Raw genomic sequence first — 22,671 nt, forward strand, 5'->3', positions numbered from 1 at the left:
TTAAGGAGATACTGCCTCCCCAGGTTGTTTCCCCTTCTTGCTTCATAGCTCTCTTTCTCATTTCCTTGCCTGGAGTCTAACATCCCACAGACCGAGTATAAATCAAGCTAAAGAAGATGGTGCTGGGCAGGGAAATAACCTGGGGAGTCAGAGACTCAGGAAGTGCTCTGTCACGACCAGAGCACCTAAACCCTAATTTGCCTGTGAATTAAAACACCAATTTCTCAAGAATGCAGCAACAGATGCAAAATATAAAGATGTTGATTGACTTACATTTCAAAGAACTACCATGCAACCACACAATATAAGCAGTTTGGGGGGTGGGGTGGATAGAGGGTTGGAAAGTAATTTTCTTCATGATACGAGGCAATTAGCATTTATAACAGAAGGATTTTGCCTTTCTCTGGATCAACACTTTGCGATTATATGTTGGACTTTATGGACCTTCCTCTTTTTCAAGCTTATTAACTACATGACTATGAGAAGAAATATCAGGGGATACTGTTATAGCTTTAACCTATTCTTTGGTGCTGAATTACTGTTGCTAGAATGGGATGGAGACATTTTGCTTACCCACCCCAGGATTACATATATCCAAATATCATACAATGTAGTGTTATAATTATATCTATAGGGACCACTATTACAGAATACTGTGTTTTAGATTGCACAATGAAGCAGATATCTTCAAAGACGTTGGGCGCACGACCTACCTGGCTTCCTGTTCTAGCTGTTCCTCAAGCTGAGCGATCTTAGCTTCCATTGCAGAGATCGTGGACTTGAATTTGGACTTGACGGTGCCCTCCATTTCCTGCAATTTGCTCTTGAGCTCTTTGTTCTGCCTTTCCAGCTGCTGGCGTGCACTCTCGTTCTTCTGCGAAGTGCTACGCTCAGCCACCAGTTCATTGTTAAGTTGTTCCGCCTGCAAACCAAGAGGCACAAAACTTATAAAAGCCAGTCCCGATATTATAAAATGTAGGCTATCATCCTGATGTCTACCTGCTGCACTGCTTTCCTCATCCTGTCACTCATGCCTTCTATGTTGCCCTGTTCTTCCTCCAGTTCCTCCTCCAGCTGTGTGATTCTGGCTTCCAGACGCCGCTTGTCATCCAGGAGAGTGGATCTATCGACATGAAATGAATGGTGTAAATTATTGTGATATAGTAACTACTAGAAGGATTATGTTCTTTTTTATTCTTTTCTTCCTGAAGGCTTCACTTACTTTCCTGATGCGCTGCCTGCAAGTTCTTCTGCAAGTTCCTCTTTCTCCAAATCTGATTGTTTTTTTGCTCTCTCAGCAGCAGCCAAATCCTATAGGAGTAATTGTCATGTATGAAGTTGTAGGACTGTCTTTTTCCTCTTATGGTTTCATCTCCTTTAATGCAAAAATCTTATTTGTTACCTCTTGTAGTTGGATAAGTTCAGCTTCTAAGCTCTTGGCTTTCTTCTCGTTCTCTCTAGCAGTACCAAAGATCTCCTCTCGTGCTGCACGAGCATCATCAAGATCTCTCTGGAAGTCTTTCATCTGAGCCTGAAATGTATATATGTATGTTATTTTTTTGGTATATATTATTAAGAGAGACAATAAAATGTATTAATACGGATATACACAGACTTGGAACCTTTGTGTAAGGACATGTTTTATGAAATGTCGTAAAATAATTGTGTATCATTTTGATTCTTTCTTGTTTGAATTGTCTATTTAATTGTGCTGACCTGCAGCTTCCTCAGTTGTTTGATGGCTTCATCCCGACCTTTGTTGGCAAAGTCAACTTGTCCTTCCAAGTCTTTGATATCAACTTCTAATTTCTTCTTGGATGCAGCTGCTGCTGTCCTCTGTTTCCGTTCATCTTCCAGTTCTGTTTCATACTCGTGAACCTTAGAAAGTGAGAATAAATAAACTTTGAAGACTGCTTGCATAGTGATAATAATGATTATTACTACACGTTTGTACGTATTTCTGATTACCTGTTTGACCAGCTGCCTCCTCTTCTCCTCATTCTGCTCATCTCTAGCTTGTAAGTCTCTCTCGAATTGTGTTTTAAGGGCTTGCATGTTGACTTCGAGTCTAAGTTTGGCATCTTCCGTCGCTTGGAGCTCATCTTCCAATTCCTCCAGCTGTGTCTTCATTTCTTCAACTTGTTGTTCAAGGGTTCTCTTGGATTTCTCCAAATCATGGACCTTAGTAGAGAAAACACGTCTTTGTCATCTGCTTTTATAAGATTTCTCAGCCTGACTGTGTGTAATTTGTGGCTTGAGATAATCTGACTCCATTTCAGGAGTTATTTTCGTTGGTAACAACAACATATCCGAAATACGGTACTTACATTCTTGCCTACATCATCCTTGGAGCTGACCAAGTCTTCCATCTCAGTCTTCAGTAGTTTATTAACTCTCTCAAGTTCTTCCTTGGACTGTAAGGCTTCTTCAAGAGCTCTGGCGAGTGATAATGCTTTGGTTTCTTTCTCTCTGGCTTCTGCTTCAGCTCTGTCTCTCTCATCTGCGTATTTTGAAGATATGTTTTTCTCCTCTGCCAACATCTGCCAATATAAAATGAATAGTCAGCCACCATCTATAAAATCATTACCTAGTATAAATGTCAGTATCATCCAAATGTGACCAACCTGGTCGAACTTCTTCTGTTTCTTCTCCAAGTTGGACACCAGTTGGCGCTGATTTTCCAAATCAACTACTAAGTCATCGAGCTCCTGCTGTAGGCGAGTCTTTGTCTTTTCCAATTTGTCAAAAGCAGCAGCTTTCTCCTCAAACTGTTGTGTCATGGACTCAATGTCTCTCTGGAATTTTTTCTTGCCTTCTTCCATTGATTCTATTGTGGAAGTAAATTCTTGCAGTTTCCTCTTGGAGTCTGACAGCTGAATAGGAAGATCAAGTAAATTATAAACCCACTAATGGCCCAAACCATGGTATTCCAAATGTTTTTTTAGCAATGTAATATAATGACATCCATACCTTATCATTAAATCAGCAGATACATTTGTTTCTTACTCCTTAGGTGCCTACAAGCCTTCACTAGCTGTTTAATGACAATTATTCCTCCTGATAACCCCATACACATGCACTCTTGGTTTAGTTGTGTTGTATCAATAGGAAGAGTGGAATAAGCCACAGTAAGACACCTATGGTGGTGTTTCATCTCCACTCAGAACAAAAGGATCTAGAGATAAAATTCCTCTTTGCCTTGAGATTATCAGTCAGGCAAGAATCTAGACACCCTTCTCTGGTCTTGTTCACATTACAAACGCTGTTGCCAGTCCTGAACTGACTATACATCTTCAGTTCCTGTGTGTATTATTTCTGGATCTGTGTTTTCTTGGGTTCCCGCCATTACTTGTCTACCTGCTGGCCTGATTCTTGCAGTTCCATTTGCCATCTGGAAAGTCCTGCCAACTGTGTGGGCCTTCAGTCTGTGTTCTTCACCCTGACCTTCAGCGTGGTGAATCTACCTTAACAGGTGACCCCATAACAATCAAATGACAGGACAATTACCTGGATATTCAGTGTGGAGATGTGACGTTCAAGGTTCTGCTTGGCCTCTGCTTCTTCATCTAGTTGTTCTTGGAGACTGTTCTTTTCATCTTCTACTTGACGGAGCTTGGTGGCCACATTTAACTTCTGACGAGTCTCTTCTTGTAGCAACTCCTACAAAATCAAGTCCGTTAATCTATATATACTGGAAAGATCACTAAAACATATTTTGAGGAGAGCAGAAATAATTAATACTGATATACTTAACACCCGCCACTTGCCTGAGTGTCCTGGAGCTGTGATGACAAGCTTGCAACATCTTTAGAGAATTTAATGGATTTTGTTTCTGCTTCGCTGAGTAGGACAGTGACATTTTCCAGTTCCACCTACAAATATAAGAAATCGGTAAAGCAGTACTGAAAATTGACGTCCAAAGTGAGCTCCTAGCTTGGTAACGTTCTGTACCTGTACTCTGTGGGATTTTTCTGTCAGCTCATTTCTGGCCCGTTCTCCTTCGGTATACTTAGACTGCAGCTCTTGTAACTGAACTTCAAGCTTTTTCTTCTTATGCTCTACATCTTGCTTGGCCTGGTTTAATGATCTGATCTCTACCGTGAGCTCGGAGTTCTCCTTCTCCAAACCTTGTTTGCTCTTTTCCAAGTTGACTTTGACCTGAATATTAGAAAAATATGACATTAATGAGGGTCTTACTAATACATATTTTATTAATTGATCCTAATAATGAAGAAATCATACCCTTTTTACTTGTTCCAGTTGTTCTGTTATCTCTTCAACAGCTTGAGTGTGCTTCTGTCTCATCTCCTGGACCTGGGCTTCATGTGATCTTGTCTCCTCATCCAATGCCCTCTTCAGTACTGTAACCTCCTGTTCTCTCTTCGTTCTGTAATTAAGTGGTTATAAAGACTATGAGTCTGCAATCAATCTTCAGTATGCAAGCTACGCACTATGGATATTGGTCCCCATAACTGACCATTCACATGTCACCACATCCAACGGACAGTGAGGTTTTTTTATGATGGCTTACATTTATATGTATATAGACAATGATAAAACTACCTTTAATATTCATAATTTCTGTAAATTAAGCTAAATTATTGTAACAAGTGGACTGGCCATTTGGGCATTAGTGCAGTGCCCATGGGTTCCTTGCCAATAGAGGTACTGCATAGAACGTTCCTTAAAAGACTAAAAGTCATTTTAACTTTATTTTTCATAAAAAAGTACACATGAAAATAGAAACTTTGTATTATATCTTATTGGAGAAATTTGCTTCTTTATCCTTTTGGATTGATCATTGAAACCTAATTCATGAGTAAAATCTGATAAAAAGAAAGACGATGACAGTCGGTGCTCATAAGGTTCTATATAAGGGTAGGAGAGGGCTAGATGTAGACATGGACTTTCTTCTGCAAGTTCTGAAAAAAACAGCTACACTTTAAGACAATATCCCATTTATAGACCCTTATGACATAGCCTTGGCATATGCCCTAAATGCCCGATTGGCAGTAATGGGGCTCCTACCTATAGGATAATAGAGTTGTCAAGGTGAAAATATACTTTCTTATATACTTTTGTATTTTTATACTCTTATACTGTGAAACAATAAGTTTTTCCTAATTGCTTGCTAATGCAAATGTAACTGTATTTAAAGATGGCCGCCAGTGTTCAGTTTCGTTTCAGTTTAGTATCCGAAGAGTTAACTTTCATTTCTTTAGAAATCGAAACTCAGGAATGTGAAGAAAAGGAGGATCCACCAGAAGATGTCAGAACAAATCAGAAAGACTGAATGCTAGCTTAAACCCCGCCTAATGCACGCCTTCCCCTAACACTCAATATAGTATTGTGTATTCTAAAATAAAGTTCAGTTGCTGTGACGGTTACACACATGTGTGTGGATCCACGAGCATGCACTAAGATTGTCTGACTCATTCTTACCCGGTACCACATGCTTATAGTTTAATTTGGAATGACTGGTGAAGGAAGGGTATTTGTTGTTACGACCCCGGCAGAGTCACCCCATTTGTTTCTTTGAGAACAGATTTTCTCAAGCTTTTATTTCTTAAATAATTGTGTCTAATGCTTTCTTTTCTCTATTTTCAGGATTTTTGACACACTCACCGGAGCTCTTGTTGTGTTGCTGTGCTGTCGAGTGTGTCTTCTAACTCTGTCTTCAGTGCTTCCAACTCTTCACCCAAGTCTCGCTTTTGCTTCTCTGCCTTGTTCCTCGCTGATCTTTCGGATTCTAAGTCTTCTTGAAGGTCGGATATATGAGCTTCCAACTCTCTGATTTTTTTCAAAGCATTATTTTTCTGGGCGGTTTCATCTTCCAACCTTCAAGTGATAAAAAAATAAATAAATGATAGACACATTGGGAATAATCACTCAGGTTGGCCACATATAGCATCTCCATCCTAAATAAATCTAATGCTGTAATTTATATGATTTACGGCTATAAAACCTGGAAATATTTCACGTACTGTAGCTGCTTTACGACTACATTTAAACACTTTCTGACCTGCTCCCCTTACAGTTCATCTTTATACTGTATTATATCATCCTGGAAACATTGCCCTTCTCGCCTGACCAGCTTGAGTCACCTGGCGAGAGCTGCTTGTAACTCCTCTTCTTTTTTGGCTAATTGTTGTTTGAGCTCAGCGATTTGTGCTTGCAGGTCGGCAATTTGTTCATGAAGGTCACTAGATTCTCCTTCCATCTTTCGCTTCACCTTTTCAAGCTCTTGCCTGCTCTTCTCTTCTTTCTTTAGACGCACTAAAGGAAAGAGAAAAAGAGGTCATAAAGGATGAAGCTGTTGAAATGTTGTTCTTCTATTCAGCATTTTCACTGTTATGGTATGGCCTAAGTATGATCTAAATAGCGTTTACCAGTATATAAGAATCATTTGTAGTTGGATCTAAGGTCTAAGGCAATGTATGAGGTTAACTGGAAGATCATCAGGAAGGGTCAGTGGTGCAGACCCCCTAAGTCCTTAAGGTGATGGACACTACGTCCAGGATCCCTGTGTGAGCTTTTCCATGCCCCTAGGGCACCAAATGTACAAATATATATATTTACAAGTAATCAATACATTTACTAACCTTCCAGTTCTGAGATCATAGATTCATGTTTGTTTTTTAATTTTGTCAAGTTCTTTGCTTTTTCTTCTTCTTCTGCCAAATTAGATGTAAGGTCGCTGACTCTCTCCTCCAGCACCTTTCTCTCCTAGTTTTTTTTAAAGTATATTAACATTTGTTATTAAGGTAAAAAGGGACTTTTATATAAGGTAAAAATGTCTCCCTATGTTTATACCTTAGATAACTTGTTGTTCTGATCGTCCATTACAAGAACATCGTCTTCCAATTTCTTTATCTTGGCTTCTGCCGTCACCTTCTCCAGCTGTAGCTTCTGTCTGGCTGCTTCCTCCTCTTCTAATTGTTCTTCCAGGTCCTGAAGTGGAAACCAAAATATTTATTTATTTGCTTAGAAATTGATATTAATTTCCAAAGCCCTTTGTACAAATCTTCTACACAGTCTCCATTGGGTATCACAATCTAATTTCACCAACCAGTATGTCTTTGGAGTGTGGGAGGTAACCAGAGAACCCAGAAGAAGCCCTCACGAAAACTGGGAGAACATACAAACTCTTTACAGATGTTGTCCTTGGTGGGATTTGAACGCAGGACCCCCAGCGCTGCAAATCAACAGCGCTAACCACTGACCCACTGTGAGATGAGATGACAAATGATGCCTCACCTGCATCTGCTGCAACATCTTCTTCTTCTCAGCTTGGAGTTGTTGGGTTTGTTCTTCTTCTTCTTCTATTCTGACTTCCATCTCATGGAGAATCTCTTCCAGTTCTTGCTTCTTGGCTTGCAGTCGTATCCTCAGCTCTTCGGCTTCAGCATATAGCTCAGTCTCAGCCTGTAGCTGCTCTTGGAGTTGATTCTTCTCTTCCGTCAACTGGGCAAAGACAATAAAAGCATGGTATAAGACTTACCTTCATATTAGATATTTTCTTGGATTGACTAAGATGAACTAGGTGTCGTAAAACATGTTCTGGCTTCCATATACCTGGATATGTTTCATCTGAATCTCTTTCAATTCAATCTCTGTTTTGTGATACTTCTCGCTGACTCTTACAAGTTCTTCATCTTTGGCATGCATTTCTTCTTCCTGGCGGGTGACTTGCAGTAGAGGTTTCACCTGACAAGAGATATATGATGAATGAGTATTTTAATTCATACACCTTTAGTAAGTATTATTCTACCAGACCAGAATTTTGTATGTAATTATGGGGACCCCTGCTGAAGATATTTTTAGGAGTGAAGATTTTACCTTAGTGAACAGTCTCCACCATTGCCAGTTTCTGAGTTTCAGATAAGCAGCACAATTTCTTTGGATGACTTTCATTGCAGTTAGCTGCTGCTGCCTCTTTGAAAAAGCCCTATGAATATGAAACACATTAAGAAGACATTCAAAATTGTACCGCATATTAATATTCAAATATCCTATGTAGAAATGACTCAGAATAAACAATTAACTAACAAAAAAATATATAGTTTATTAATAGTTTATTTTTGATAACATGACACATAATAAGATAAAAGTTATCACTAACAAACTATTAATAAACTATATATTTTTAATTGTTTTATTGGGAAAAATTTCTATATTGGATATTTATCATGGCTCGTTACTCCTTCCCTTAATTTGGGGTTGCTCGTTGGCATATTGGTTCAAATATATTAATTATCACTAAATTAATATACACCTAACAAAAAGTGAGTTGTAAATTTTGTAGTCTTCCAAGCAGTAGTTATACAAATTAAGGGAACCCACACATGACGGACACTAAAAAGTGATTAATAGACCCTAAGGGCTACAATGGGGTCTGTTGGGATTCTGCTATGGTGTAGCATCTGTGCCAATTTGTGCCTCCTCTGTTTCTGCTTTGGTCGCTGGGCAGCACGCCTTTGTTGCTTGTATTGCGTGACAGTGCCAGTTCTGCTTTTTCCGTGGGATTTTTGTTGCTGCTTTATAAAGGAGCTATAGGGTTAATTTTCGTCTAGGCTTTGATCACTCCTTCCCGAGAGCCTTGGTTGGGGAAGTCAGCTATTTAAACCCCTGAAGCTCTGACTCCACTGCCAGTCAATAGCATTTCTGTCCTAGTGAATACTGCTGTGCTGAGCTCCTGTCTGTAATTCTGATTATTCCGGCTCTTTGACCTTGGTTTAACTTTTGGCTAGCCTCTTAATTTACGATTTTGACCCTGACGTGACCTCTTGTCTTTGACTCTGCTTGACAACCCTTCCTGCCTCTGATTCGCTCCTTCAGACGGCAGCCCTTCCGTGCAAGATATTCGCTGGACCCCATTGTAAGACCAGATTCCTGTACAGGGGGTTACAGGGTGAAGGTTGGGGTACCTCTGGAATCTGCCAAATGGAGTGGCTTGTCTGCCCAAGGCATCTTTTTTGAGCCTGTGGCCTCTTTCAGTCGTGACACAGGGTGGCCATCAATTTATCAGACAATACAAGGTAGTAAGCTGTGAATTATTTTAGGCATTTGGGTATAATTTGGGACAGGAGCTTGACATAAAGCAAATGTGAACACCCTAAGATAATTGTTATTTTTTAACTGAAATTTGAAATTTTGGTTATATTAAAGTATTATGGTGCTTGGGCAAATTTCCTTGGTTCTAGAACTCTGCAATAAGAAGAACTTCTTTAAATGCATAAGCAGAACAGGAAAGTATTATCACTGGATGAAAAGCCTAAAGGTCTAGAGCTGGCCATGAACATGCAGTACTGTGCAAAACTATTAGGCAGGTGTGGAAAAAATGCTGCAAGGCAAGAATACCATCAGGGAGGCGTCTGATTGACTCCAAATATATTATGTGGCAGAACAATGAAGCCAGACATACAGTCAATGTCATTAAGAACTATCTTCGGTGTAAAGAAGATCAAGGAGTCCTGGCAGTGATGATGTGGACTACCCAGAGACCTCAACATCATCGCGTCTTTGTATGAAGAGACAGAAGGATCTATGGAAGCCTACATCAACAGAAGATCTGTGGTTAGTTCTCCAAGATGTTTGGATCCTAGTCCCTCCAGAATTCCCTCAAAAACTGTGTGCAACTGAATGTAGAAGAAGTGATGATGTTTTTGAAGGCCAAGTGAGGTGAAACCAAATAAAGATTTAATTTAGATTTTTCTTTTGTCTAGTCCTTTGCATTTGGTTAACCGATAAAAAAAAAGCTATTATCATTTCTATTTTTTAAATCATTCTTCCTTTGTAACATTTTTTCCCAGACAGGCCTAAAATGTTTGCACACTGTACAAGCGAGCATTCTGCCCAAAATTATCTCCATCAACTCCCCCATAAATATGAAGACTGGTCGGAGTGTTCATGTGTTTTCAGTAGGGAGCCAGACTGAACCTAATGTGAATGGGACCATAATGGGAACCTAACTCATCAGTCACCATTCCATGCATCTTCCTCATCTTTTGCCTTCATACTATTATTTTGTGTTTTAATCTATGAACTGATGTAGCTTAATCTAATACAAAGTAATGGAATGTTAATGTTTTTCCTCATTGATGACAAGTAGCAGAAAATGTAGAGGAAAATAGCTATAATGTTCTAGACGGGCCATAATAATGTCAAGCGATTTGTCTTTCTCCTTCTGCATGCCATTAAGGAGTCTTTACTCATTTTGTTATTGCTTTTTCCCACTGTTACTTACTTTCTTGCGAGATAACCACGACTTTGAGCTTGGAAGGCAATTATTATATCTGTGATCTTCAAGTCTCGTTCTTCTTCCAGATGAGCAAGGACACCTGTCCTGAAGAATATCTTACTTTGGCCAACTCGGTACAGATTGGGGTCAAGTTCTAAGGCTTTGATCTGACAAAAACATTAAAAAAATGATTAGATTACGTCTTTATATTGATAATGCTTTGTACACACTTTTATGCTTGAAGACCTTCTGTATTAATCTTTATCAAAATCGCAAGTCATCCTCTTATCATTGGGTTAGGAAATAACTTGTTGGTGTAGACAATAAATGGAGCGTATGTTGAGTATGCACACTTCTGCTCCATACAAGACACCCATTCTCAGGGTTCTGGAGTCCAATTTTGGGATTCCTGGAGGTCCCAGTGTTTGTACACCCAGCAATCAGCTGATAGGGGATAATTTGCGATTTGGGGAAATTTGTTTAAAGAGAATCTGGCACTTGCTAAAAAAAATTGCATTAAATACTTTGTAAAAATCCCTGAGCTCCCATGATACTGCCACTCTTTTCCTTCTTGCGGTGTCACTCCATTGTAAAAACATTTACATATGTTTATTCTGTAGTGCACTATGTAAAATCTCTGCTTGCAGTGCAACTGGGCATTGCCTAGACTTTGCCAATCACAGCTTGGCAATTGACCTAGCAGTCTCAGATGCTGTCAAGCTGTGGTATGGGAAGCATATTCCCCCACTGAAAACTTTGAAAAAACACCCAGTTGCACTACAAGCAGAGATTTCACATACTGCGCTCCAAAAGCAACAAATTTGAAAATCTCTGCAATGGAGAGACGCAGCGTAAAATGGAAAAAAACGGCAGAATCAGAGCAGCTCAGGGATTTTTAAGAGGTATTAAGCTCTTTTTAGTAGATCCTCTTTAAGTACATATGGAACATTTCAACTTCTCATATAATTTTCAGTGTATTTTAGGAGACAAACTATTAATAAACTAGTTTCAAAGGAGAAGAGGTGTAGTTAGTCCCAGCAATCAATCAGCATGCAGCATTCATTTTTCAAAGATTGTTTGCTATGGGCATTTACTCCACTTTTTATAGATGATGTATTATTCCACCACGTGTTATTTGCGTCATTTACTTTTTTATAAAACAATACATATAAATGTAATAATCATATTTTTATACCCATACACCAAGCAGGAATGGACGCATGAAGGCAATATGAGGAGACCGCGGCATATTTAATCATCTCTGTGTGTTACGTACCATGATCACACAAGCCTGTTTACCATCCATAAAGCCTTTAGGGATAGATCCAGCAGCGAGGATTTCATATCTGTCATAATGAATACAAGCACATGAGATTTACTGCAACAAGTCAGAAATTGGAAGGCTTAGATTTCCAATTCTGGCACACTGACAGCCAACGATGAAGCAAATGTATTAATGGGCTTGTGCCTTAGACTCTTCGGCACAGACTTGAGTATAAGATGCCATTATAGGTAAGTTTCCACCATATCATTTTTACAGAAGATTTTCAAATATATTCTTATAGATGCAAGTATCAAGATTAGAATATTACATGTTGCTTTTAATCCACAAATGTATAGAGCCGAAGACCCTCTTTAATTATACATTTTCTGCAGGGTTTCATTACCGTGTAGCCTATTTTACTAATCTATGGTACCGTTTGTTATGCCGGCCAATCGCATGTCTTCTAAGCACCGCCCTACTCACCGCGTGTTTCGCTCTGCTTCACCCAGTGCCTGACCATCTCTCTGAGCTACCTGTTGCTTCTCTTCCAGCTCGGCGGTTTGTGCGTCATAGGGGAGCGTGGTCGAACCCTGCAGAAATTGTATCCATTCTGTCCAGCAGAGATCTGCTTCCCCGACCTATAACCTGCCATCAGTGGACTCCCCCCTCCATTCCTCACCAGAACTTAGGTTCCTGGTAGCTCAGTCTCTAGCTTCCTGTACTGGTGTATTCCTGTTTTGTACTACATATTATTGACCCAGCTTGCCTTCTCATTTATCCTGGTCTCTCCACTCCTGACCTCGGCTACAAATTCTGAACCTGTGTTTTCTGCCCCAAACTTGGACCGTCTGACTATGCTTCTGTTTTGCCCACTTGTACCCCATACCTGAGTCTCTGACTCAGGTGACTGCCCTGGATTGGTACCTGGTGTCTACCGGCGGCCCAGCGTATCCTCACCATCAGAGGCTCTAGTGAATACCCGATAGACACTTAGTTATGCTCCTCATGGTGCAGTGGGATCAGACCCACCATCATTACACTGTTTGTGTAATAAATTATGTTTTCATGGGACTTACCTTTGACGGAACTCCTGGAACACTATTCTGTTGGGGAATCCTTGCCGACAAATCCTGATGCCTTCTAAGACACCATTGCATCTCAACTGTTCCAGAACAAGATGGGCATCGAGCTTTCCTGACTGAAGAGATGGTTATAACATTAGACACAAAGTCAAAGAAATAAGTGGATATGCAAAAAGAAAAAATTATATATATGAATAATTTGCAGCTAGACTTATCAACAGGCATGCATCCTCGTGAAAGTCGTCATTGCAGCACATTGATGTCCTATGCTTTGCCCTCAGTAAGGCAGAAAGTGCGCCTGCGCGAGTGGGCACAGGCACGAGATTATGTTGTGCTGTGTGGATGACACAATAATCAGAGGATGGCGGTTAGAAATAAAGACGAGTATAGGATATACTTGGCACACTCGTGTGGGTCTGATGAAGTAAAGTGTTTATTACAATACATACAGTATTCACAAGTTTCACAAACGTTTCGGTCTGCAAAGGACCTTCATCAGTGTGCTCTATAGAGAGCAGAAAAAGGGGTATATGGCATTGACCCTCTAGAGAAAGTGTTGCATCAAAACAGTAGGATAAGCAGGAAATCCTGAGGATAGAGGGCTATAAACCAGCCGATCAAGCCTTGGAGGAAGCTGTGGAAGAGGAGACAGACGCGGTATCCACCGCGGGTCTGGGAAGATGAATGGCGGTGGTCACCGCGTCTGTCTCCTCTTCCACAGCTTCCTCCAAGGCTTGATCGGCTGGTTTATAGCCCTCTATCCTCAGGATTTCCTGCTTATCCTACTATTTTGATGCAACACTTTCTCTAAAGGGTCTATGCCATATACCCCTTTTTCTGCTCTCTATAGAGCACACTGATGAAGGTCCTTTGCAGACCGAAACGTTTGTGAAACTTGTGAATACTGTATGTATTGTAATAAACACTTTACTGCATCAGACCCACACGAGTGTGCCAAGTATATCCTATACTATACTTCAAGGTCTGGGCACCTACTCCTTCGGCACCTCCACCCCTGGGCTGTGCTTACCATTTACTTTACCGCAGAAATAAAGACGAGGAACAGACACCACAGCGATGATGCCGATCAGACCAGACCATACTACTGTAATTTACATACATACTGGGAGAAATTCAAATGGTATTTTTGGGGATATACAGGGCGAGACAATAGATGATATACATGTTTGTTGACTGAAGTCATGGAGTAAATAAGGGTGGTGGTATTTGTTTAGATACTTAAACTCTGGTAACAGGATCCTCACCAGGTTTTTGATATGTAATCTGAGAGCAGCCTAAAATAGGAGCAGAGACCCTGATTCCAGTGATGTATCACTTTCTGGGCTGCTTGCTGTAGTTTTGATAAAATCATTATTTACTCTGCAGTTCTACCAGTACTCTGAATGTGGAGCTCTGTGTAACCCCACCCACATGACTGATTGGCTGCTGTGTTCACTGCTAATCAGTGGTGAGGTCGAGATTACACAGAACAAGAGGACTACCTAGTCCTGTAGTAATAATCTCCTGCTGATAAAACACTGATTATATTGCAACAACAACAAGCAGCCCAGTATGTAACACATCACTGGAATCAGGTTCTCTGCCTCTACATCAAGATCTTCTCAGATTAAATGGCAAAAGAACTGCTGCCAGATTCCATTTAAGAACCTGGGATAACAGTAGACAGTTATATTCCTATGGAACATTCAATGAGTTCTGTGGTTTAGAAATACTGTAATTAATCTCAGTAAATCTAGGTAGTACCCAGTGGTAGACTCTCATTTATCAGCCAAGGCTTCAAAGAACATCTCTTACTTTCGATGATTCAACATTGCAGATTAACAAAATGACATAGGTATCATTCTTGTAAAGCTAAAACATTTCCAGTGAATGTATATATAATATATATTTACCCGCTTTTCATGATTTGGAATGATACAACGGACAAAGTTTGGACTTGTGTTTCTCAGAGTTGTCATCAGTTTGCCCAGTTGTTCCTTGTATAGTTGGCCGACCGTACGGAACATGCCTTTCTTGGTCTTTGAAGCACTTGGTAGGGAACTTTCAGTCATTTTTGCCATCTGATCCAACCCCACAATACGGTCAACTAGAAAAGGCAGATAGGATTGTAATAACTGTCACCTTTTCTATAAAAATGGATTAAAGCAATGGACAAGCTCTAAGCAGGATGCAGTATACGGTGTCGGAAACCATATCCTACCATCTTTCCATAGATCTGCAACAAATTTATCTGATGACTGGTTCAATAATGAAGTCACGTTGTCGTTCAAGGGGTCCATGTTCTTGGTTAGCCAAGCAGTGGCATCATAATCCACCTATAGAAGACAACAACAATTTTTTTTTAAATTTTTGTCTTCTTTTGCAAATTGGCAACAGATGTTTCCAGGTCATCATACAATCCTTGTACCTTTCCAGCATAGTGAACAAGGGTGAAGATGGTTTTAACCTTCAGTTGCTTGGGTTTTTGGAATTTAATATGGTTCCCTTGTTCTGCGAACAGTTTCTCTACAAATGAGACATCAGTGGCTTTGGGGAACCAACACTCTTCATCCAGAAGAGCCAACACACCGGGTGGGTTATTCTATAAGGAAACAATAATAATTTATAGACTACATTACCCTTTTCCTCTTGGGTTATAAAAACTATACAAGATCTTACAAAATTACTTACAGGCCTCTCAATAAGTTCTATGCATGGTTGCAGATCTAGACCAAAGTCAATGAAGTTCCACTCAATGCCTTCCCTTTGGTATTCTTCCTGCTCCAAAATGAACATAGTGTTGTTGAACAACTGCTGGAGTTTTTCATTGGTGTAGTTGATGCAGAGCTGCTCAAATGAGTTGACCTACAATAGTAAAATAAAAAAGTTTGGATCATTAAAGGAAAATCAACATCACATAGAGAATGGAAATATTTGCTCTTAGAGTAACTACTTACTGTACTTTAATGTCTCGTTGGCTTAGAAACATCATCACACTTCAACATCATGATTTTTCAAAACCTTATTGAGTCTATTATTCTTTCAACATCCTCTCATTTTTCTTACCTCAAATATTTCAAAACCAGCAATGTCAAGAATACCCAGGAAAGAAGCTCCTTGTCTTTTGGTTTTATCCAGAGCTTTGTTGACTCGAGCGAGCAACCACAGGAAGAGACGTTCATAAGTTGCCTTAGCCAATGCTTCAATTGCAAAGTCAGCCTATTTACAAAGAAAATTGAAAAATTTGTGTTTCGATCAGTCTCCTGAGAGCAATATATTCTGTATTAAACAGTCAAAAGACAGAAAAGTGAACATTTCTTAAGGTTTGGAAAACCACGAGATAAAGATATTGTCAGGGACATCAGGAAAATATCCCACCGCTGCTACCAATTGTCAGGACAATCAAGAAGATATCCTACCTCTGCCACCAATTGTTAGGACAACCAAGAAGATATCCCACCTCTGCCTCCAATTGTCAGGACAATCAAGAAGATATCCCACCTCTACCACCAATTGTCAGGACAGTCAAGAAGATATCCCACCTCTGTCACCAATTGTCAGGACAAACAAGAAGATATCCCACCTCTGCCACCAATTGTTAGGACAACCAAGAAGATATCCCACCTCTGCCACCAATTGTCAGGACAATCAAGAAGATATCCCACCTCTGCCACCAATTGTCAGGACAGTCAAGAAGATATCCCACCTCTGCCACCAATTGTCAGGACAATCAAAAAGATATCCCACCTCTGCCACCAATTGTCAGGACAATCAAGAAGATATCCCACCTCTGCCACCAATTGTCAGGACAATCAAAAAGATATCCCACCTCTGCCACCAATTGTCAGGACAATCAAGAAGATATCCCACCTCTACCACTAATTGTCATGATAATCAAGAAGATATCCCACCTCTGCCACCAATTGTCAGGACAATCAAGAAGATATCCCACCTCTGCCACCAATTGTTAGGATAACCAAGAAGATATCCCACCGCTGCCACCAATTGTTAGGACAACCAAGAAGATATCCCACCACTGCCACCAATTGTCAGGACAACAAAGAAGATATCCCACCTCTGCCACCAATTGTCAGGACAATCAAGAAGATATCTGTAACGCTCGCGCCCAGATTGATTGACGCGGGAGGGTGGCCCCACTGGACCACTGACCAGATTACACTGGAAGGGGCATGACTAAGTAGCTACCTTGGTGTTCACTGGAGCCTCTGATGGTGAGGTCAGGCTTGTGCGGCAGGTAGCTACCAGGTACCAATCCAGGGTGGTGTCTGGCTTTGGCTGCTGATCCCACTGGGGAATGGAACACTCGGACGGGTACGGGCGAGTGTCGACGAGCAGGACTTAACAGGCAGGCAGAATAGGCGGGCACGGTTGACCCTCAGGCAGGGCAGGCGGGCACGGCTGGCACACTGGCAGGACAGGTGGGTACGACTGGCACACTGGCAGGACTGGCAGACAGGACTGGAACTCTGGCAGGACAGGTAGGTACCGGAGTACATGCAGGTATATGGAAATGGGTAGGAACCTGTGCAGACTGGAGAGTATATAGGAACAGGTAGGAACCTGTCCAGACAGAAGAGTATATGGGAACAGGTAGGAACCTGTGCAGACAGGAGAGTATAAGAGAACAGGTAGGAACCTGTGCAGACAGGAGAGTATATGAGAACAGGTAGGACAAAGGCCCGCGAGGTACGGAACGAAAGCAGAGCAGAACCGCAAGGAGCGGAGCAAGGCAGAACCGCAAGGAGCAGAGCAAGGCAGAACCGCAAGGAGCGGAGCAAGGCAGAACCGCAAGGAGCGGAGCAAGGCAGAACCGCAAAGAGCGAAGCTGCAGAGTGGAGCAGCAGAGTGCAGAGCTGAGAGCAGAGCAAAGCCAGAGTGCAGAGCCGATAGCAGAACAAAGCCAGAGAGTGCAGAGCCTAGAGCAGAGCAAAGCCACAGAGTGCAAAGCCTAGAGCAGAGCAAAGCCACAGAGTGCAGAGCCGAGAGCAGAGCAAAGCCGCAGAGCCACAGGTTAAGGCGAGCAGAGCAGAGAGGCGCAGAGCCACAGGTTGTGGCGAGCAGAGCAGAGAGGCGCAGAGCCACAGGTTGTGGCAAGCTTAGCAGAGAGGGGCAGAGCCGCAGGTGGTGGTGAGCAGAGCAGTGAGGCGCAGAGCCACAAGTTGTGGCGAGCAGAGCAGTGAGGTGCAGAGCCACTGGTTGAGCAGAGCAGGAGGGAGTGAACATAAAGGTACACACAGCAGAGTGGGAAAGGCAACAGGCAAGGAACAGCAGGAACGGACATAGACCAGAGTACAGACAGGGACAAACGCGGATGATACAAGCACTGACACGGATTTAGGCCTGGGTATTGCAGCCCCCAGAGGCAGAGACAGGACCTGGAAGCTCAGTAGCAAGATACTAACTGAGGGAAATAGTTTGCTCAGGCATCCTCCAATGGCTGAGGATGCCTTAAGTATCAGAGACCTCTAGGCAATTGGCCGGGGACACCTTAGGGAGGTGTACACAGTCTCAAAAAGAATTGGGATTTGCCAGTGCCACCCCCTTATGCACACAGCCAGGAAGCATGCACAGAGCAGGCAGACATGAGGCACACCACATGGAGCCGGCAGCAGACAGAACTCACAGCATGGCCAGAGTGAGTAAGTTGATGTATCAGGCAGGTGGGGGATGGGAGGCCATGCAGTGATGCCAGAAGGGTTGTTACAGTACCCCCTCCTTTACGGCCCCTCTTCTTCAAGCCCGCCAGAATGATTTGCAGAAGAAGAAAAGGTCCACTCACAGTCCAAGTCATCATGACATCTTTAGGGTAGAACAAACCAGATGGGTCACCAGGAATCTCAGATAGCAAAGTCTCTTTGTGCCCAACAGGGTTAGCTTCCACAACGAGCTGGACCACTTCCTCCGGGTAGATAGGAAGCAGGGAGTTGGATGCTACTGTCTTGACATCTGCATCAACTGGACACTTGGAAACTGGAATCCCTCTTACAGGGTTCAACTTCTGCCCGTAATCCCGAGAAAACTGGACCTCCTCTTCCAGATCAGGGGAAATCAGAGACAAGAAAACCTCCGTATTGGTATCTTCACCAGCCGGCCACACGGAAGCTGAGGGAACTCTCACAGGATCCATCTACTGCCCGATAACCAGAGACAAACTTCCTGGTAGCAGAGATGTTCTTGGGTACTGAACACAGGAAAAGTCATTGGAGATTATTGAGAACAACACCTCCACCGGGTCAGAGGAAAGCTAAGAGGAGGAAACTTCTGTTTCGGAATCTTCACCAACTGGCCACATGGACGCTGAAGGTACCCACATAGGAACCATCTTCTTCCCGTTATCCAGAAGAAAACGTCCAAGAGGCGGGGATATTCCTAGGAACAGATTACTGGTATAGTCATTGGAGATGTGTGGAGAGATCGTCACCACTTCCCCATCTTTGGTGACGTCAGCACACCTTGACTCAACGACTAGCCGACCAGCTGAAGAAGAAGCTGACACTGCTGACTGTCTATGACGCATGGGAACCAGACACTTCTCGTGACTGGGAAGATTCAAATGAAGCATTTTGCTGAGACTCTTGACCAGAGCACACAGCCAGGAAGCGTGCACAGAGCAGGCAGACATGAGGCACACCGCATGGAGCCGGCAGCAGACAGAACTCACAGCATGGCCCGGAGTGAGTAAGTTGATGTATCAGGCAGGTGGGGGATGGGAGACCATGCAGTGATGCCGGCAGGGTTGTTACAATATCCAACCTCTGCCACCATCTGTCAGGACAATCAAAAAGATGTCCCACCGCTGCCACCAATTTTTCAGGACAATCAAGAAGATATCCAACATCTGCCACCAATTGTCAAGACAATCAAGAAGATATCCCACCTCTGCCACCAATTGTCAGGACAATCAAGAAGATATCCCACCTCTGCCATCAATTGTCAGGTTGATACCATTATCATCTTGATAGGTTCCCTTTAATGCCATCAGATAACTACAGATAACGATTGACATGAAATAATTTTAAACAAGGTATAAACTAAAATTTTCCTTATTAAATACGGTTTTGGCTTTGCTGAATGCGCAGTAAATGTGTTGTTGGATTTTTTACATAAAGGATAATGGTGGATTGAATGCCAGAGGCATCCAGTGCCACTCACCCTGAGGGCAAAATATTCCCCCAAAACACTGATAAGTACATACATTATCAATGTCGCCAGCAAAAAAAAACTACCAGATAGAAATCAAGATTACATTGGAGGCAGAATCAGGAGGAATTCCTGCATTGAAGGTTGAGTGGGGTCGGTAACAGCATGTGTATTGATACCTGCCAGGTTGCATGTGTACACCCTGAGAACTGGTGCTTAACTTATTTCAATACAATAAGTGATTTATCAGTAGGAGATTATCACTGCAGGACTAGGTGTCTCGTGCCAGCCAGTCCAGCTAAATTGTGTAACCCCGCCCCCACCTCTGATTGGCAGCTTCATCTATGACATCATGTGTTTAAAAACTGACTAGCTGAATCCTTCTAAGCTCTGTGTAGAGACAGGAACTGACGGTATCTGTGACTTTTCTTTACATAAGCTGGCTTGGTGTGACGTCACATGTGTGCCACACTGCAATGATGACATCGCACCAGGCTGGATCTGTGGATGTAGGGAGGTAGGAGCTGGGTCTTAGGGTTTTCATCCAGCGGCCATAGATTACTAACATGGCTGAAGAATGGGGGTCCTGAAAATTAATTTGCACCAACTCTATCGTGCACCTTTTCCAATTCTTTACAATAGGACAGGTTCACGATACTGCTAATATTGCAAGTGACTCAGCAGGTAATCAACTGATGCGAAATCACAGACTCCTCTGCAGGTGTGAGTGGTGCCTGATTACCCCTTTAAAAGGAAAAGGTCAGCAGGTTTTTGCTATGTAATCTGAGAGCAGCATAATATAGGGGCAGAGACCCTGATTCCAGTGATATATCACTTATTTGGTTGCTTGGTGGAGCTTTGATATAATCCCTGTTTTCTCTGTTGTAAATGTAGCAGTGCTTAGAATACTGAATTGTGTATAACCCCGCCCACACCCCTGATTGGAAGCTTCCTGTGAACACTGTTTATGGTCAGCAAGCTGCCGATCAGAGGAGGGGGCGGGGTTACACAGATTAGCTGGACTGCCTGGCACAAGATACCTAGTCCTGCAGTGATAATCTCCTACTGATAAATCACTTATTGTATTGAAACAGCCTAGTAAGTGACACATCTTTGGAATCAGACTTTCTGCCCCTACTTTATGCTGCTCTCAGATTAAATAGCAAAAACTTGCTGACAGATTCCCTGTATTCTAGTTACATAATTAATTTGTACTCTGCTGAGGACAATATAATATTTATGTCTTAGTCCTTCACCATAATTTTCTTCAAGCTTACCTGTTCTTTGGTTTGAGCTTTCTGCACAAGGTCTCTTCCCACTTTAATACGAGGAGACAGAATGGACCTTGTAAAGTCTGTTACATTGATTCCCATCAGATGGCAGCATTTCTGGGCAGCTAAAGAGCAAAACATTAAGTCATAAATAATTACAGATAATTAGACATATTATTCATTCACTAAAACCATTTTTATTATCATTGGAAACAGGTATAGGTATAAATATAGGGTAAAAAATAATTATAGGCCAAAAAAATGCCCTCCCAGCAGCAACCTACCAACTACTGGTGTGTGGGCAGTTTGGAGAGCATTAAAAAAGCACTCCTCCTCCTATCATGGTTTTATCCTCTTAATATATTGAAATCATCATATTATATAGCACTGTGCACTTACAATTGCTCATTTTGCCTTTCTACCCAGTTAATTCTTCTCTTTTCTCTGCTCTATGTAGAAACAGGAAGTCTCTTTTCCCTGCATGAGTCATCCCCCTCTTCAACTCCTGACCAAGCTGCTCCCTTCTCCACCTGGCAGGGACTTTGCAGTGATGTAGAATTGTAGTTCTAATAATGACTCATGCGGGGGGGGGGGGGGGGGAAATACTTTCTACATAAAACTTAGAAAGATTCAGCTAGTCAGGTTTTAATGATGTGATGTCATAGACCTAATGGAAAAGAGAAGAATTAACTGGGAAGAAGGGCAAAATGAGCAATTGTGAGTACACAGTGCTGTATAATATGATGATTGCAATATATTACGAGGATAAGTCCTTCATAAAATGTTGACTACTTGTAAATCATATATGGCCAAGAGCTATACTCAGCTATTTCTATCACCGCCGGAAACTTCAGATGGGCCAGTGGTGAGCACAGTTAGCTGCTACTCCTTTCATGGGACTGCTTTTCGTATATATGTGGCGATCCCAGTGGTCCAACCCCAGCGACTGAGCATTGAGCACTTATAAAACTTGCACCCATGTGAGCCAATGTATCCAAAATCAGAAACGGCAACCACTTAATTTTCCAAAAATTAATATTTTGTGCAAAAATATAATTAAAAAGTGAGTGACGTAGGGGTTCTTAATTTCTCCTAACTGCCTGTTGTCCTGTAAATTCTATCTCTGGCAGTAGATATGGTGCGATGAATTTCAGAAACTGTGTGAGGGTCTTTGCCCAGCTCCTACAATCAGCAGGCAATATGAGAGAGCCAGATAGAGGGGGTTTCAGATAAGTCAAGATTCTTATTCGATTCCCAAAGAGGTGGATGCAATACATGATGGGAAGCCAGGTCAAGGAAGTCCCAGCACATATAGTTCTGACATACTTCTCACACTGCTGACACATCATCCAGGATGGAGTAGATGGGGAAAAGGAACATTGTAAGGGGGGAAAGAAGAAATTCATCAAAATAACAGGAAGACTTCAAGTTCATTATTAGTATACCTGTGTCATCTGGCATGGAAGCCTGGTCAGTGTTCCTTTCTTTCTTGAACACAATGTTACCAAGTTGGAGGACAGAAGACACCACCTTCATCATTGCTGCCATGTTGAAAAAAAACCAATATCAATTTATAATAAACCAACACCTTCTCAGTCCTTCTTTTCCCAGACTAAGGAATTGACCCTGAGCATTCATAAGACCTCCTTTAAC

The 22,671-nt window shown here is 41.9% G+C and overlaps 1 protein-coding gene across 2 annotated transcripts in view; it reads right to left on the reverse strand.

Moving 5' to 3' along the window:
* Positions 1–22,671, reverse strand: part of LOC143785977 (myosin-11) — a 138,176-nt gene that overhangs the window by 9,869 nt on the left and 105,636 nt on the right. For both annotated transcript variants that reach the window (XM_077275134.1, XM_077275133.1), the window contains 29 exons: positions 22,464–22,559; positions 21,025–21,143; positions 15,653–15,805; positions 15,278–15,451; positions 15,015–15,188; positions 14,808–14,922; positions 14,500–14,693; positions 12,581–12,702; positions 11,517–11,586; positions 10,247–10,407; positions 7,840–7,948; positions 7,576–7,707; positions 7,258–7,464; positions 6,814–6,951; positions 6,603–6,726; positions 6,105–6,276; positions 5,626–5,838; positions 4,243–4,387; positions 3,952–4,158; positions 3,768–3,872; positions 3,508–3,660; positions 2,625–2,873; positions 2,328–2,540; positions 1,969–2,181; positions 1,717–1,878; positions 1,403–1,531; positions 1,223–1,311; positions 1,000–1,123; positions 714–922 (listed from right to left, as the gene is read on the reverse strand). In XM_077275134.1, coding sequence (XP_077131249.1) covers positions 714–922; positions 1,000–1,123; positions 1,223–1,311; positions 1,403–1,531; positions 1,717–1,878; positions 1,969–2,181; positions 2,328–2,540; positions 2,625–2,873; positions 3,508–3,660; positions 3,768–3,872; positions 3,952–4,158; positions 4,243–4,387; positions 5,626–5,838; positions 6,105–6,276; positions 6,603–6,726; positions 6,814–6,951; positions 7,258–7,464; positions 7,576–7,707; positions 7,840–7,948; positions 10,247–10,407; positions 11,517–11,586; positions 12,581–12,702; positions 14,500–14,693; positions 14,808–14,922; positions 15,015–15,188; positions 15,278–15,451; positions 15,653–15,805; positions 21,025–21,143; positions 22,464–22,559 — 4,471 coding nt within the window. The remainder of the gene's footprint in view (positions 1–713; positions 923–999; positions 1,124–1,222; positions 1,312–1,402; positions 1,532–1,716; positions 1,879–1,968; positions 2,182–2,327; positions 2,541–2,624; positions 2,874–3,507; positions 3,661–3,767; positions 3,873–3,951; positions 4,159–4,242; positions 4,388–5,625; positions 5,839–6,104; positions 6,277–6,602; positions 6,727–6,813; positions 6,952–7,257; positions 7,465–7,575; positions 7,708–7,839; positions 7,949–10,246; positions 10,408–11,516; positions 11,587–12,580; positions 12,703–14,499; positions 14,694–14,807; positions 14,923–15,014; positions 15,189–15,277; positions 15,452–15,652; positions 15,806–21,024; positions 21,144–22,463; positions 22,560–22,671) is intronic.

The sequence above is a fragment of the Ranitomeya variabilis genome, chromosome 7, assembly GCF_051348905.1.
Source record: "Ranitomeya variabilis isolate aRanVar5 chromosome 7, aRanVar5.hap1, whole genome shotgun sequence".
In the NCBI taxonomy this organism is placed as follows: Eukaryota; Metazoa; Chordata; class Amphibia; order Anura; family Dendrobatidae; genus Ranitomeya; species Ranitomeya variabilis.